At 52.4% G+C, this 16,041-nt stretch overlaps 1 protein-coding gene, 1 non-coding gene and 1 pseudogene across 7 annotated transcripts in view; 1 reads left to right on the top strand and 2 right to left on the bottom strand.

Moving 5' to 3' along the window:
• Positions 1-14,047, top strand: part of LOC102434156 (up-regulator of cell proliferation) — a 29,013-nt gene extending 14,966 nt beyond the window's left edge. For 2 of the 6 annotated variants that reach the window (XM_023747568.1, XM_014448748.2), the window contains exons 2-7: positions 6,684-6,710; positions 6,987-7,057; positions 9,073-9,123; positions 9,343-9,345; positions 9,419-9,577; positions 10,867-14,047. In XM_023747568.1, coding sequence (XP_023603336.1) covers positions 9,090-9,123; positions 9,343-9,345; positions 9,419-9,577; positions 10,867-13,454 — 2,784 coding nt within the window. In that variant the 5' untranslated portion in view covers positions 6,684-6,710; positions 6,987-7,057; positions 9,073-9,089 and the 3' untranslated portion in view covers positions 13,455-14,047. Of the gene's footprint in view, positions 1-6,432; positions 6,711-6,730; positions 6,880-6,986; positions 7,058-9,072; positions 9,124-9,342; positions 9,578-10,866 lie in introns of those variants that run through there. The other 4 variants (XM_023747570.1, XM_023747571.1, XM_023747569.1 and 1 more) reach the window with 4 other exon arrangements.
• On the bottom strand, positions 865-971 carry LOC111824096. The gene has a single exon (XR_002827199.1). It is a non-coding gene; the product is annotated as a U6 spliceosomal RNA (small nuclear RNA).
• Positions 1,622-1,801, bottom strand: LOC102433853 (annotated as a pseudogene).
• Positions 14,048-16,041: the final 1,994 nt, after the last annotated feature.

The following is a 16,041-nucleotide window of genomic DNA, read 5'->3' as shown; positions in this document are numbered from 1 at the left end:
AGTCCGAAGGGCCAGCACTGAAGGGCCTGGCAAGCAGCCTTGATGGGAGGGTGCTCCCCGGCCAGCGGATCGCAGGCCCTTGGTCACCTTGCAGAGGTGTGACCCCCAGTTATGGGTGTTGCTGTGGGTTGACGTGTGCCCACCCTCCTCCTGAAACTTGTTGAAGCCCTAACCTCTAGCACCTGTGAATGGGACCTTTTTTTTTTTTTCAGTCAGCTCTTTGCAGAGTTGACTAGTTCAGATAAGGTTGCCCTGGCTGAGATGGGCCTTCATCCAATGACTGATGTCCTCGTAAGAAGCAGAGAAGACATCGTCGCTCGAGGGGAGAACTGGGGCTGCAGCAGCCCACACACTGGGCTTGAGCAAAACAAGTCCAAAACGGAGGTGCTGGAGGGTTGTTTCTTCTGGAAGCTCGAGAGAGTCTGTCCCGTGCCTCTCACCGAGTGTCTGGCAGCTGCTGTCCATCCTGGTGCTCCTGGGATTGGAGACACCTCCCTGCATCTCAGCCTCCATTGTCATGTCTTCCTGTGTCCAGATGGTCCCCTTCCAGGGACCCAGCCATGGCATGAGGGGCCCACCCTATCCCAGTGTGGCCTCATGTTAATTTAACTAACTACATTGGCAAAGACCCTATTTCCAAACAAGTTCCCGTTAAGAGTCTGGGGTTAGGACTTGAACAAATCTTTTCTTTTTTTTTGGGGGGGGGCAGGGGAGTCACAGTTCAACCCATAACGTACACCAAGAGGGTTTGAGAAGGTTTGTAATAATTTTGTGAAGCTTCGTGAGCAGAGTAACTGGCTTTGGCTTTGTTGTGTTTCGGGCCCACATGTGGAACTGGAGGGGCAAATGTCAGGTCTCTCTCTCTTTTTTTTTTAACGCTTCATGAATTTGCGTGTCATCCTTGCACAGGGGCCATGCAAATCTTTTCTGTTTCATTCCAATTTTAGTATATGTGCTGCCGAAGCAAGCACAAGTGGCAGGTCTTGAAAGCTGTCAGCATCAAACAGCAAAAATTTTGTCAGAATCTTCATTATCCAAAGCCGTTAACCACATGTTGCCGATCACACTGCAGTGAGCAGAGCACGTGTGCTCCCCGGTGGTTCTGTGCGGATATGTTCTGTGCTGTCGTGTTTGATTGGCACCGTCAGGGAAGGAGCTGGGTTTGTTGTTAGGAACTGGCCCAGTTCATGAGGTTTGGACGCAGTTCTGGGCACCGAGGGACACTGCAAGCTGCGCACAGCTCTGAGTGGTCACAGGCGTCTCCTGTGTGTGTGTGTGTGTGTGTGTGTGTGGTCTCCTGAGCCAGACTCTCCAGGTGTAAGTACAAAGCCCCTCGGGTAGTTCCTCGGAGAGGCAGCCAGCGAGGCAGACACTGGGAGTTGTCAGGGTCTTTTTTCTTTTATTTATTTATTTTATTTTTTTAACATTGTTAAAAATATTTATTTTGATACAATCTACCATAAATAAGTCAGTAGAGGTTCCACTCTGCCACAGATGCATCGGAGAAGAGCCCTGTGCCATTCAATTGGTGAATGTGTGAACGATGTCCCATCTCTTATGCCAGCCAGAGGGCACACCTTCCACGTTGTTGCTGTCCATCGATTGCTTCCAAATCCAGACGACCAAACAGTCCTTTATCCCCAAAGTAAGCTCAGAGCAGTTGGTTCAGGCATTCCAGGATCTGCACCCCTCTTAAATCCCAGGTCAATCACGAGAGGGATAAAGCCCCAGCGGATGGCAAACTGGCCGCCTTTGAAGAGCTGCTTGGCCTCTGCTTGGCCTCTTTGCTCAGCTTCACCATGGTGACCGCCCCGTGGCGCTGCGAGCACCCACTACCGTGGCGGAGTCCTCTCTCCCTCGTTTTTTTTTAATATAATTTTTTTCTTTATTGATTAAGGTATTACATATGTGTCTTTATCCGCCCATTGCCACCCAGCCCCCCACTCATGCCTCACCCCCCGGGTGTCTGTGTTCATTGGTTAGGCCTATATACATGCATACAAGTCCTTCAGTTGATCTCTCCCCCTAACCCCCACCCTCCCCTACCTTCCCTCTGAGGTTTGACGGTCTGATTGATGCTTCTCTGTCTCTGGATCTGTTTTTATTCATTGGTTTATGTTGTTCATTATATTCCATAAATGCGTGAGATCATGTAATATTTATCTTTCTCCGACTGGCTTATTTCGCTTAGCATAATGCTCTCCGGGTCCATCCATGCTGTTGCAAATGGTAAGAATTCCTTCTTTTTTACAGCAGTGTAGTATTCCATTGTGTAGATGTACCACAGTTTTCTAATCCACTCATCTGCTGATGGGCACTTAGGCTGTTTCCAGATCTTAGCTATGGTGAATTGTGCTGCTATGAACATAGGGGTGCATATATCCTTTCTGATTGGTGTTTCTAGTTTCTTGGGATATATTCCTAGAAGTGGGATCCCTGGGTCAAATGGGAGTTCCATTTTTGATTTTTTGAGGAAACTCCATACTGTTCTCCACAGTGGCTGCACCAGTCTGCATTCCCACCAGCAGTGCACAGTGGTCAGGGTCTTGATGCTACCTGCATACGTGAAGGAAGTCCTGCGTGCACAGCAGGACACCCATCTCCTGACTGAGAAGCAGTCCATCACCCTTTGCCCTGGAGAGAAGTGTGTGGGGAGGTGCACCAGCAGGAAGGGGAGCCCGTGTGGTGCCGTGCGTGCCCCAGGCAGTGCCTGCGCTGGGCTCGCCTGTGCCTGTGCCCTGGTGTCTGGAGAGGACAGGAGATGAAACCTCAGTAGCCCCCTAAGCAATGGAACAAGCCATAGAGTTAGTCCTGAGTATTGTCAGTTCATGGAATGACCTGCAGCAAAGTGACTAGATTGAAAGGAGAAGACGGGTTAATACGTTGAGTATTTTCCAAAGAGCAAAGGCCTTTCTTTGTACTTTTCTGTGTTCTATATTTGTCGTATGTTTGGAATCAGACACAGATATTAATGATATTAGTGGTTTTCAAACACTGCTCTGCTGAAAGCCCCCTTGCCCACGTCTGAAGCTGCTGGAAGGGTTGTTGGTTTTCTGTCTTGGTCTGGTCAGCCGTGGATGGCCCGAGGAGGCTCCCACGATTCCAGGTTGTTGTGACCAACCAAGTACCAGGACTGGGGGACTGAGCAGCAGACCTTTATTACGCTGTAGGCTGGTTTGGTTTCTGCTGGGGCTCTACTTCTGGCTTGTAGGCGCCTGCCTTCTTGCTGTGGCCTTTCCTGAGCCCACAGGCAGAGAGCAACCCGCAGGAACACAGTCCCATCAGGTCAGGGCTGCTCCTTATGACCGCATTTGATCCCAGGCGATGCCCCCTTTTCTCCAAATAGTCACAGTGGAGGTTATGGCTCCAGCATGGGGACTGGAAGGACACAACTCAGGTACTGGAAGCAGAGTTGTCAGTGAAAAGCATTGGATGGCCCTCTCTGGTTTGGCTCAGTGGCTAGAGTGTTGGCCTGCAGCCCAAAGGGTCCAGGTTTGGTTCCGGTTAAGGGCACATACCTTTGTTGCCGGCTCCTCCCCAGCCCAGGCCCTGGTCAGGGCTTGTGCAGGAGGCAACCATAGATGTGTTTCTCTTTGTCTTTCCCTCTCTCTTCCACTCTCCCTAAAAGTCAATGGGAAAATATCCTGGGATGAAGATTAACAACAAAAAGCATTGGATGAAAGTGAGGTTTTGTTGCTGTTCTCACCTGGGCTGTAAATACCTGCCCTCAGGGGAACTCTTTTTAACCCATCCTGCTGTTTCCTTTTGTTAAGGTTGCTTTCTTCCCTTATTACAAAAGCAATATATGTTCTCTGCAGAACAGTGAGACGGTAAACACCCATGTTTACCAGCAGCAGTTGGTATGAAGTCAGTTACTTAGTGCCCAGTGACCAGAATGGGGACTGGCATTCCTCAGAGAGGGCAGAGGGGGGACCCAAGGAACGTGCTGGCATAACCAGTGCGGTTCCTGAAATTTCCTGGGGGGGGGTGCGCGGGGACTGGTGCACACAGCGCTTGTGTTGCTGGTGGATTGAGCGGAGCTGGACTGTGCGTCTCCCAGGTGCCTGCCACAAACTACAGCTGACATTGGCTCGAAGAGGCCCCAGAGCATTGGGTCTCCTTGAGGCACCCACACACTGTGTTCTGGTCCTGACCCCCCACTTACAGCATCATTTTCATAGCCCTTCTAATTTTATTAAATAAGTACGTGCTTCTATTTAAAGACTTCAAATAAGACAGAATAAACTGATACTATACCCAGAAATACCTAACCTCTATTAACTTTTAAGCATTTTACTTAGAAATAATTTCTGCTTAGAAATAAATTATAAAAATAAAAATTCCCCTTATCAAGAGTGGCCTAGCCCAGCTGGCATGGCTGAGTGGTTGAGCGTCGACCTATGAACCAGGAGGTCAGGGTTTGATTCCCGGTCAGGACACACGCCTGGATTGGGGGCTCGATCCCCATTGCGGGGTGTGGAGGAGGCAGCCAATCAATGATTCTCTCTCATCATTGATGTTTCTATCTCCCTCTCCCTCTCCCTTTCTCTCTGAAATCAATAAAAATATATTTTAAAAAAAGAGTGGCCTATTCTTGATATTTTAGCTCATTTGCCATTCTCATTTGTCGTTCTTTCTCTCGCTGTCTCTATGTGTATGTATGTGTGTATACACACATGCACATATAAGTTACACACATGTGCCATTTTTTTAAAAGCATTAGAGGGCAAGTTGCATACATCATCGCCTTTATCCCTGAATCCTCCTGTGTCTATGTCCTAAGAATAGGGATGTTCTTACACAACCAGAGTACAGTTGTCAACATCAGTAAACTTAACATGGACAGCACCCATATTTCAATTTGGCCAGCAGACCCTAAAGTTTCTCCTTCTATTTCAAGATCCAGTCGAGGGTGAGGTGTTGGGTTTTGTTTTCCTGCCTCTACAGCACTTAATCCGGACCATTTCCTCAGTACTTTCTGTTTGTGTTATGACTGTCATACTTTGGGAAAATGCAGTTTCCTCCCCATCTGGCATGAAGTTTCACTTTGGGTTTGTCCTCATGATTCCATCAGGGTTCAGCCTTCTCCGCCACAGCCCTCCTTTCTCGGGTTTCGGGCTTCTCTCCCTGGTACCTGGCAGGCCGTCTGAGAAGGCATTGCGAGGCTGGACAGACACCTCGTCCTTGCCAACGTTTCTGCCCGGACTTGGTGTCTTGGTGTTTTCTGTTTGTGATGCTGCACGTGGTGCCCTTCCAGCTGCCACAGCTCCACGGGGGCATCCTGTCATGACAAGCACCCTCGTCCCCCATTGGCTCCTCTGCTCATTGTCTGCACGCACTCATTGATTCCTGCTTTTCAATGGCTTTTTAAAAAAAATATATTTTATTGATTTTTTACAGAGAGGAAGGGAGAGAGATAGAGAGTATAGAGAGTCAGAAACATCGATCAGCTGCCTCCTGCACACCCCCTACTGGGGATGTGCCCGCAACCCAGGTACATGCCGTTGACCGGAATTGAACCTGGGACCCTTCCGTCCACAGGCTGACGCTGCATCCACTGAGCCAAACCGGTTTCGGCTCAATGGCTTTTAATAACTGTATTTAGTGTTGTTCGTGCTCAAATTGTCCCAGATGTGACAGTGGGAACCCCTTTAGCGGGCTGCTGTGTCCTGTGACATGCCCTGGAATTTATTTATTTATTTATTTATTTATTTATTTATTTATTTATGTTTGAGCACTTTGTATTTTCTGAAATTAGGTACTCAGGCTCGCCCGGTTCTTTCGTTTCTCCATGGAGAGTTGGTGCCTGTTAGCGAAGAATGACTTTAAGGTGTGCTTGGTGTGCTCATTGCTGCTGTGGCCCTGTCAGTGGACAGAGCTAGGAAATCTACACATGTGCACACACACACACAAACATACGTGCACACGAGCATGCAGGCAGGAATCACGAGGTCACACGTGGACCTGCATTCCCAGTGCGGCTCCGTGAGTCCTTTGTCTGACTTCTTCCACGCCTCTTCTGTGTGCCCGTCTTCAGCTGTGGGCCCTGGCTCCTGACCAAGGCAGCAAGGTTACTCATCCCTATGCCACACCTAAAACCGGATTCTGAAGGGGACTGTACTTATCACACCTATTCAAGAGTCAGGACCACCCCTCCCTGCCCACACTGTCCACTGTGGGTGAACACCTCTGGCCCTCTGTGTCTGCCTGCAGATAAATCATCATTGCTCTGTGCACACTCTCGCCTGACTTCCCCCCAACACCATCCCACAACTTCTTTTTTAAAAATATATTTTTTTGTTGATTTCAGAGAGGAAGGGAGAGGGAGAGGGGGATAGAGACATCAATGATGAGAGAGAATCATTGATCACCTGCCTCCTGCACGCCCCACACTGGGGATCAAGCCCACATCCCGGGCATGTGCCCTGACTGGGAATCGAACCTCCTGGTTCATAGGTCAACACTCAGCCACTGAGCCACACCGGCCAGGCTCCACAACATCTTATCCAACATGGCTTTGTCTACAAAATGAGATCCATAGAATACTTTGTAATGGTAGCAGAATAAGACTACATAGAACTCCCTGTTATTGGACTTTGCTTTTAAAACGTGTCCAGTTGTTTTCTGTGATGTATAAAGCTGGCATCAACATCTTTGTAACTAAATCTTAATTATCTCCTTAGGGTGGAAGTGGAGTTACTGGTCAGAGGGTATGTATACTTTTATGTCTTTGTGATGGCTCCTGGTTTCTGAGAGGGCTGGTTTTCCAGGCCCATGTCCCTCAGTGGCTGCACATCAGAACCACCAAGGGCACTTTCAGAAGCAGTGACGCCTGGCCCGGACTCAGAACCTCTGAGAATCTGGTTTCGAGGATCTGGGGTGCGATCAGGATTTGTAGTTTTTAAAGGCTCCCCAAGAGATTTTGATATGCAGCCAATGTGATATTGTATTATTTTAATTTTAATATTCTTCTGAAATTGTTTCAGACAGTCAGATTTGGGAGAAGTGGCCCCCGAAATAAAAGCCTCTGAGAGACCAGCAGCTGTGGCCATTGCAGGTAAGGTTGGGCCCGCCCACCCCCAGCAGACACTGCACAGGTTCTCTGTCCCTTCGAGATGCTGCTCCCAGCACTGCCCTGGCCAGGGGTCATGCACCTAAAAAGTAAATAAACATAGGCTTTGTTTTTCCATTCAAAGAATATTCCATCGAGGAGTCCTTTAAATTTCTCTTTTATATTCAAACTAGGATTCAGTGTTACACAGGTGATGTCACACTGCTGTCCATTGGTCTGGTGTGAGCACATCATAACTGCCGCCCGAGACATGTCTGGGGTGACTGACCAGTTTCTAATCTGGGCATCTCTGAGAGGGAAAGGTGTATGTTATTGGGACCATAGGTATAACTTGGAACTGTCCTGGGCAGGCTGGGGCTTGGGGTCTTTCTGGTCATGGTCCCTATACGCTGGTTTGTCTTTCTCTAGAGCAGTGGTTCTCAACCTTCTTAATGCCGTGACCCTTTAATACAGTTCCTCATGTTGTGGTGACCCCCAATTTCATTGTTACAAATTGAACATAATTAAAGCATAGTGATTAATCACAAAAACAATATGTAATTATAGATGTGTTTTCTGATGGTCTTAGGCAACCCCTGTGAAAGGGTCGTTCGACCCCCAAAGGGGTCACGACCCACAGGTTGAGAACTGCTGCTCTAGAGATTTGCAAGGTGGGCTGTAGCTGCCCCTTGTGACTTAAGCTTTAAGGTGTGGCCACACTCCAGACATCTTCATTTCTCCTGGTAACTCACTTTGGATGTTTCTTTCATAGATTTGGTATGTCTCCAAATTAATGTGTTTTATTGGATATTAATAGTGTTACGCAAAAATAACTCCACAAAATATGCAAATAAGTTTGGGTCAGTCACGTTTTGTTTTATTAATTCAAACAAATATATATTCAGTGAGATACCACCTGACACCCACCTGAGTGGCAAACAAACAGCCCTAGCCGGCTTGGCTCAGTGGATAGAGCGTCGGCCTGCGTCGGCCTGCAGACTGAGGGGTCCCGGGTTTGATTCCGGCCAAGGGCACATGCCTGGGTTGCGGGCTCAATCCCCAGTGAGGCAGCCGATCAATGATTCTCTCTCATCATTGATGTTTCTATCTCTCTCTCCTTCTCCCTTCCTCTCTGAAACTGAAACCAATAAAGAAATATATTAAAACAAAACCAAAAACAAACAAACAAACAAACAAGAGAACCAGTGTTGGCCAAGATGTGGAGCAACTGGAACCCTCATGCACTGCTGGTGGGAGTGTAAGGGGTGCAGCTGCCGTGGGTGCAGGATGGCTCAAGGGGCTGAGAGGGGAAATGTGGGAAACTGCTTCATGGGGACAGAGCCTTCCTTTCAGGTGATGGAAATGTTTGGAGACAAGTAGACAAGAAGTGGAGGTGGCACAACTGGTGACTGCTAACTGCCACACAATCATTCACTATAAAATGGTTTTCTTCCCCAAAGGTTTTCCCTTTTTTGTTAAATACACATGACATAGTATTTACTATCTTAACCATTTCTAAGTGTACAGTTCAGTGGCATTAAATGCATTCACATTGTACTGTGTCCATCAGCACCATCCATCCCATAACTTTACTCACCCTGTAAATAAGAAATTCTATACCTATTAAACCGTAACACCCCTTTCCCTCCCCCAACCCCTGGCATCCACCATTGCTCTTTCTGTCTGTACTGTAGGTGCCTCCAAGGAGGGACTCTGAACAGTCTCTGTCTGGTTTTGACTGGCTCACTTCCTTCCATCAGGTTCCTCCATGCTGCGGCATTTTGCAGAACCTGCCATAATATATACAGACCCCGTTTTGTTTATCCGTGGATTCATTGATGGACACTCGGTTGCTCCTATGTTTTAGCTCTTGTGAATAATGATATCAGAACACAGTGTGCACATATCTCTTCAAGACCTTGTTTTAGTGTTTGGAGGTGTACCCCTGACAGGGAATTGCTGGGACATGTGGTCGCTCTAACTTGCTGACTAGACTCAGCGCATATGCGTTTTTCTTCCAGATCTGGAATGGAGAGAAATGGAAGGAGATGACTGCGAGCTTCAGGATGGAGGTAGAAGCCACAGGGTTTGGTAACGGGGGTGGGTGGAGGGGGTGGGGGACAGGGGTAGGGAAGGGGCAAAGTGAAACCTAAGTGAAGTTTTATGTTCTGAACAGTCAGGAGAACTTGCTGTCTTAGTGAGAAACACAGGGCTCTGAGTGCAGCTTAAACTAACCGGTGTGGGTCCCGGCCCCTGGTTTGATTGACACGCCTGTTCCTTTGCTTCTGCAGATGGTATGAACGAGGCTCAGGACAGTGACTTTCCAACAGGTATGTGTTTTCTCTCACGTTTCTGCTCTCTGCTCAGCGTCCTGTCCCGTTGAAGGAAATAGCGTCACTGCTGCTGGTTCTCACCCTGGCTGCATCAAACTCACCTCCAGTCCAGCAACCCTTTATATCAACTCATATATTAGTAATTCTGCTGGAAAACAAGCCCCTGGGAGCTGTCACTGTAGAGAGGAACATAGTGAGTTGGCACTTTGGATGTTATTTTTAACAAGTTCTCCGAGGGACTCTAAAGCCCAGCCAGTCTGTGCACCACTCATGTGGTCTGTGTTTTCATGTCCAGATCCGCAGAGGGTCACACACTGGGCAGCAGTGGGCGTTTAAATAGGCTTGTTTGTGCTGGCTTTTCCCTACTGCACTTAACTACTGAAAAAATAAAGACAGTTGTTCCATGTCTGATGAGAAAAACAATGTCCCTGGTTTCATTCTGACAAAACTCAGAAACCTGAAGGGTTTCTTCTCCAGTGTCCCTCTCCCCACAAGTCGTGTCCCTGCAACAAGGTCTCCAGCCCGGGTCCGACGGCAGCCACGGCCCGAGAACCCGCCCAGTGCCCGTGCAGGCACAGGCAGCAGGTGGACCTTGCAGGGGAGTGAGACATGTGTCCCTGTGCCCAGTGCTGCTGGCCCCGCGTGCCCTGAGCCGTCCCATGTGGCTCCATGAGCACCTACGGCAGCATCACAGGCGGTGCTTCCTCTCTTGAGAAAGGAATGGAGAGAATCCTGGAGAGCAGCAGGAGGTTTACTTATTCTGTTGGCTTATGTAGCATTTAAAGTGACTGATTACGTGTAGTATGGAAATTGGCGAGAGCCATGGCCAACACAGAGAAGCGGATGAAACTCTTGGCAGGGCCTGACTGTTATGAGCATCCCGAGTTTGTAAGAGTCTGTATCGTAATGGCTGACATGTGAAGATCTGAATAAATAAGTGCAGAATACGATAATCTCTAACAGATACTTGAATACAATGAAAATGTAAACCCATAGTATTTGGCCTCAGAGTGCAAAATAGATTAGCTATGATCTGCAGCGCTGTGCACCTAGTAACAACTCCCTGTCTCCAGTTTTGAAAAGAGAAAAGAACATGAATAAGAAAATCAAGTGACTCGGTGATTGTGTCACCATGGAAAATCCCCGGTGACAGTGTGAGGGCTTCACTGCTGCCGAGTGCAGGGAGCCTGCCTCCTGGTGTACAGCGTTCACCCAGGCGGCTGCTCTGGTCTCGGTGCTGCTGGAGCCTGTAGTTCCAGAGAAGCAGCCACGTAGACGTCTGCATGTGGCCCTGGCAGCCTGTCCTCACCCCTCTCCTGTCCCACGGGTCTGCCTGTGCTGGGACTGGGTGGTGTGATGCATGTGTGTCTTCATCTCAGGGGCCCAGGGCGTCCTGCTCTTGGAAGGGCTGCCCCCACCATGCTGGCGCCCCTTCCTGCCTCTACCCTGGGCGAGCACTTACATCTTCGTTTCCCTCCACAGTGGAGAGGAGCCGGCTGCAGGAAATGCTGTCGCTGTTGGGACTGGAGACACACCAGGCCCAGAAACTGGGCCTGCAGGATGCCCTGCAAATCAGCAGTGACAGTGTGAGGAACTGGGCGCCTCAGGCTCCCAGAGACCTGCCCTGGACCTTCCTGAGGAAGCTGCAGGCCCGCAGCGCTGAGGCCCGGAGCACCGCAGTGCTGGCCTCGCCCTCGGATGCCCGGCCCGCAGAGAAGGAGAGCCAGATGGAGGAGGAGGTCATATACTGGGACACAGCCGACGACATCTCCGCGGACATCTACTCCTTCTCGGAGCTGCCCACGCCCGACACGCCCGTGAACCCCCTGGACCTGCTCTGTGCCTTGCTGCTCGCCTCCGATGGGTTCCTGCAGCAGGAAATCGTGCTGAGGATGTCTCTCTGCCAGTTTGCGCTCCCACTCGTTCTGCCTGACTCGGAGCACCACGCCCACACCTTCCTGCTGTGGGCCATGCGGGGCGTCGTGCGGACGTGGTGGGCACAACCCCCGAGGGGCGCGGGCAGCCTCAGGGAGGACAGTGTGGTCCTGGCCCGGGCACCTGCCTTCGCCTTTGTGCGCATGGAGGTCAGCAGCAACTCCAAGTCCCAGCTGCTCAACGCCGTGCTCAGCCCGGGCCACAGGCAGCGCGACTGCTTCTGGCACCGGGACCTGAGCCTGGGCACCAGCCCCCGGGAGATCGCGGACGGGCTGGTGGAGGTCTCCTGGCTCCTGCCCAGCGGCAGGGAGGACCTGGACCTTTGCCCGGAACCCGTGGCCTTTCTGAACCTCAGAGGTGACATTGGGTCTCACTGGCTGCAATTTAAGCTCTTGACAGAGGTCTCCTCGGCCGTGTTCATTCTGACCGACAACATCAGCAAGAAGGAATACAAGCTGTTGTCCTCCATGAAAGGGTCGGCCACCAAGTACTACTTCATCCTGAGTCCCTACCGTGGGAAGCGGAACTCCAACCTGCGGTTCCTGAACAGGCTGACCCCCGTGCTGAGGATGGACCACTCCCACGTGCTCGTCAAGGTCAGCAGCACGGATGGTGCCCGCTTCACGCGCAGGGTCCGCGCCATCGTGGCGAGCGTGGCCCGGTCCCCCTGCAGGAGGGTGTCTGTGGAGGACATGGCCCACGCGGCCCGAAGGCTGGGGCTGAAGGTGGACGAGGACTGTGAGGAGTGCCAGCGGGCGAAGGACCGGATGGAGCGGATCACCAGGAGCATCCGAGACCCCGATGCCTACCGCAGGGAAGAGCTGAGGCTGCAGGGGGAGCCGTGGAGGAAAGCAGCCCGCGTGGAGAAGGAGCTGTGCCAGGCGCAGTGGGCCGGGGACCCTGCGGACAAGCGCCGGGCCGAGCTGAGGCAGCGGCTGCTGGAACTTCGCACGCAGCAGAGTGGTCACGACCCTGCGGGGGGCATGCAGGAGTTCATCGCAGGCATCAGCTGCCCCTCTCTGGGCGAGAGGCAGTATTTCCTGAGGTGGATGGAGTGGGGCCTGGCCTGGGTGGCCCAGCCAAGGCCAAGGCAGCCTCCAGAGGCAGCTCCGGCCCTGAGACCAAAGCAGGGTGGGGCTGGGGACCGAGAGCCACTCTGGCCGGAGCCCCTGGGGGTGGAGCACTTCCTGCGGGAGATGGGACAGTTTTATGAGGCAGAGAGCTGCCTGGTGGAGGCTGGGAAGCTGCCCACAGGCCAGAGGCGGTTCGCCCACTTCCCAGGCTTAGCCTTGGAGCTGCTGGTGAGGGGGCTGCCCCTGGAGCTGGTTGACGGGAGCACGCGGAGCACCCCCCTGCGCTGGGTCACGGGGCTCTTGAAGGAGCTGCACACGCGCCTGGAGAGAAGGTCACGGCTGGTAGTGCTGTCGGCGCTGGGCGTGCCCGGAACCGGGAAGTCCACGCTTCTCAACACCATGTTCGGGCTTCGGTTTGCCACAGGGAGGGGCCGGGGTCCTCGAGGGGCCTTCATGCAGCTTGTCACAGTGGCCGAGAGCTTCAGCCAGGACCTGGGCTGTGACCACATCCTGGTAATAGATTCTGGGGGGTTGATAGCAGGCGCCCCGGCCACGGCTGGGGAGCGCTTTGAGCTGGAGGCCTCCCTGGCCACGTTGATTATGGGTCTGAGCGATGTCACCGTGGTCAGTTTAGCGGAAACAAGGGACATCCCACCGGCTATTTTACATGCCTTCCTGCGGCTGGAGAAAACGGGGCACATGCCCAACTACCAGTTTGTGTACCAGAACCTTCATGACTCGTCTGCCCCTGGCCCGAAGCCACGGGAGAGGAGGCCGCTACTGGAGTCACCCTCGGACGTGAGCAGAGCCTCCACACACGTGGACAAGCAGGGAGACGGCCTCCGGACGCTGGCGGACCTGGCCTTCTGTGACCCCGAGAAGCAGCACGTCTGGCATGTTCCTGGCCTGTGGCACGGAGCGCCTCCCATGGCTGCCGTGAGCTTGGGGTACAGTGAGGCCGTGTTTGAGCTGAAGAGATGCCTGCTGGAGAACATCAGGAACGGCCTGTCCGACCCCCACAGGAATATCCAGCAGCTCATTGAGCTGGTGGGACTGCTGTGAGTGTGGCTACTCGAGGGTGTCCACCTGGGGCTGGCACCTGAGGCGCTGGTGTCCTGCCCATGGGAGAAGGTAGAAAAGCAAAAGACGGGGCCTGGAGTTTCCTACCCTATTAAGCTGCAGAGGCTGTGGGTGTGGGACAGCTCTGGGGGGATGCATCCAGGACTATGTCTGAGCTCCTTGGGCGGCCCGTGGTGGGGCCTCTTTCATCGGTGCCTGGAGTGGAGAGGTGCTCTCTCTCCATCACGCAGCCGGTGCACGAGTCCCAGGAGAGGGGTGGGGAAGGGGCCCCAGGAAGCATACAGGCTTCCCTCCAGCCCATCGTTGGTGGGTCCATGCTGCCCGGACAGAGTGCCCATGTGGCAAGTCTATTTATTGCCTGACGTGAAGCCCTCCCTGGCCCCACCCTGCTCACCCTGCTGCACCTCATGCCCTGCAGCACCTGGTATACAACTCCCCATGACAGGAACACGTGCTCACGTGCCAGCCCCGCCCCCAGACTGTGAGCTCTTTGAGGGCAGGGGCTGTGTTACCCAACTTTGTCACGCCAGGGCCTGGTACACTGTGGGCGCGTTAATAAAAGTTTGTGAAACGAATGGATGCACGAGTGAGAGGAGCAGGCGGTTCCTCTCCGGGCCTGATGTTCCCACTTCCTCCGAGAGGATCCGTGTTTTTCTGAGGGAGGGTGTGCAGGGGACCCCTGAGAGGAGGTCCCTTCTAGGCTGTTACTGGGAACAGGAAATGTTCCTGCAACAATCCCCATCACTGTCCCCTCTGTAGGGAGGGAAGGGGCCCAGAGCAGTGGACCTGGGAGGGCAGAGCTGCTAGGGAGCCGCTGCCCTAGGCGCCGGCCCTCCACTTCCTGGTTCTCGTCCCCAACGCCCACACAGCAGGTTCACCCACCGGCCCACGGTGCCAGCCCTGACTCTGCTGCCGTGCTCCTGGGACCAGCCTTCTTCCCTGCCACCATTTGAGCCAGAATTTGGGCCCCCTCTCTGGTCGATTCTCCAGCTGAAGTCCTGGCCTGCACTGGCCTCATCAAGGTCACTGCCGAGCCTCGGAGCCAGTCCTGCAGTGGCACCCGCTCTGGGAATCTCAGCTGTGTCCTTGGGCCTCCTGCCCTACTTTGTGGCTTCAGGAAAACTCGGCCGGAGGTGGTGGCCCGAGCTCCTCTGGGTCCTTTATTCCTTTTGCCAGACTCAGTCAGTGAGCCTCAGTCTGGAGCAGCTTCCTCGAGCCAGGCCCCTCGGCCCCTCGGCCCTTCTCTGCATCCCAGGACACCGTGGCTTCCTTGGTGTTTGGGATGTTGTCGCCGGGCGCTGTGAGTCTCAAGACTCACAACAGGCAGAGCCAGACTCAAACTCTGGAAACCTGACCTGTGGAAAACGTCTTCTCTTCTGAAACTTAAGAATCTACTCCTCAGGCACTGGAAGCTCATCTCTTTCTGGATCATTAAATGACACAAGTTTTTAGGTGTTGGTTCACAGGAAATAGCTTAAACTTCCCATTACTTTGCTTCTCCAGCTCAGTGGGACATTCACCCAGGATCCTTCTGGGCCTAAATCCAGGCACTGGGAACCTGTCTTAGAATTGCTGTAACCCCTTTAAAATTGAGTCCAGCTATTCCAGAAATCTGACCTGGGGAAGCTAGCCCCACTGGTTCCCTACCAGTCAAGGGTTCTATACGAGGGCGTCTAGCCATTGTCCAAAGTTAAGGTTCGGTTATTGAATTCCTGAAAATCAGGTGTGTGCTTTTCCTTCTGGGAAGAGAGTTCATAGCTTTAAGTGGATTCTCAAAAGGCTGAGCTTCTTTTTCTTGATGATACATAAAGCGGTGTCTGCAACTGAGGTTATCTTAGTTTTACTGAAACACAGTACCTGGCAGGGCTGGTGTTAGAAATTTGTACGGACGTATGCCTGGTATGGTAGCTCTCCCCAGCTCCTCAGATGTGAGTGAGCCCGGGAAAGAAAAATCCTTTCTCTTTTTTCTGAGTCAGTAGTAAAAAATTTTTTTTGACTATAAACCTATCCCGAGTTCCTAAGACGTCAACAAAACCAATTCGGAGTGTGGCTTTCCCAGCACAGAGTCAGGATGCAGAGCAGCGCCGGGGGTTTGATCCTGGTGTGGTGACTTTTACCTCTTGCCTCACAGCCCCCATGTGCTGTCCTGGGCCTGGGCCTCCTTCCACCGCCCCTGGCTCTGTCTGCCCAGGCAGGCACTTCTTCCTCAGGATGCAGCCCCACCTCCACCCTACCCTCCAAGAAGCAGGGCCTGTGAGAGCTTCAGGTACCGTCCTGATCTTCCCTCTTGTCTGCTTTTCTGCCCCCCACCCCCTCCCCAAGCTCCCTGCTCCCTGAGGAAGGTGATGTCAGCCACTTTGGAGTCCTGATCTATCCTGGGGTCTGAGAATCAGAAGTGAGGTCTGAGTTGCTGGCATGTGATGCCCATTTTCCCATCCGCTACTCCAAGCCCTGGAGTGTGGCTTTCAGCCCCAGGTTACTGGCAAAAGGAACAGGGTGTTTGGAAATGGCTCCGTCAGGAGACTGGTTACTTCAGCACCCCAAAGCTGAGGTCAGTAGTGCCACTCCA

The sequence above is a fragment of the Myotis lucifugus genome, unplaced genomic scaffold (assembly GCF_000147115.1).
Source record: "Myotis lucifugus unplaced genomic scaffold, Myoluc2.0 scaffold_913, whole genome shotgun sequence".
NCBI classification, from domain to species: Eukaryota; Metazoa; Chordata; class Mammalia; order Chiroptera; family Vespertilionidae; genus Myotis; species Myotis lucifugus.
This window is presented reverse-complemented; position numbering and strand designations above follow the sequence as displayed.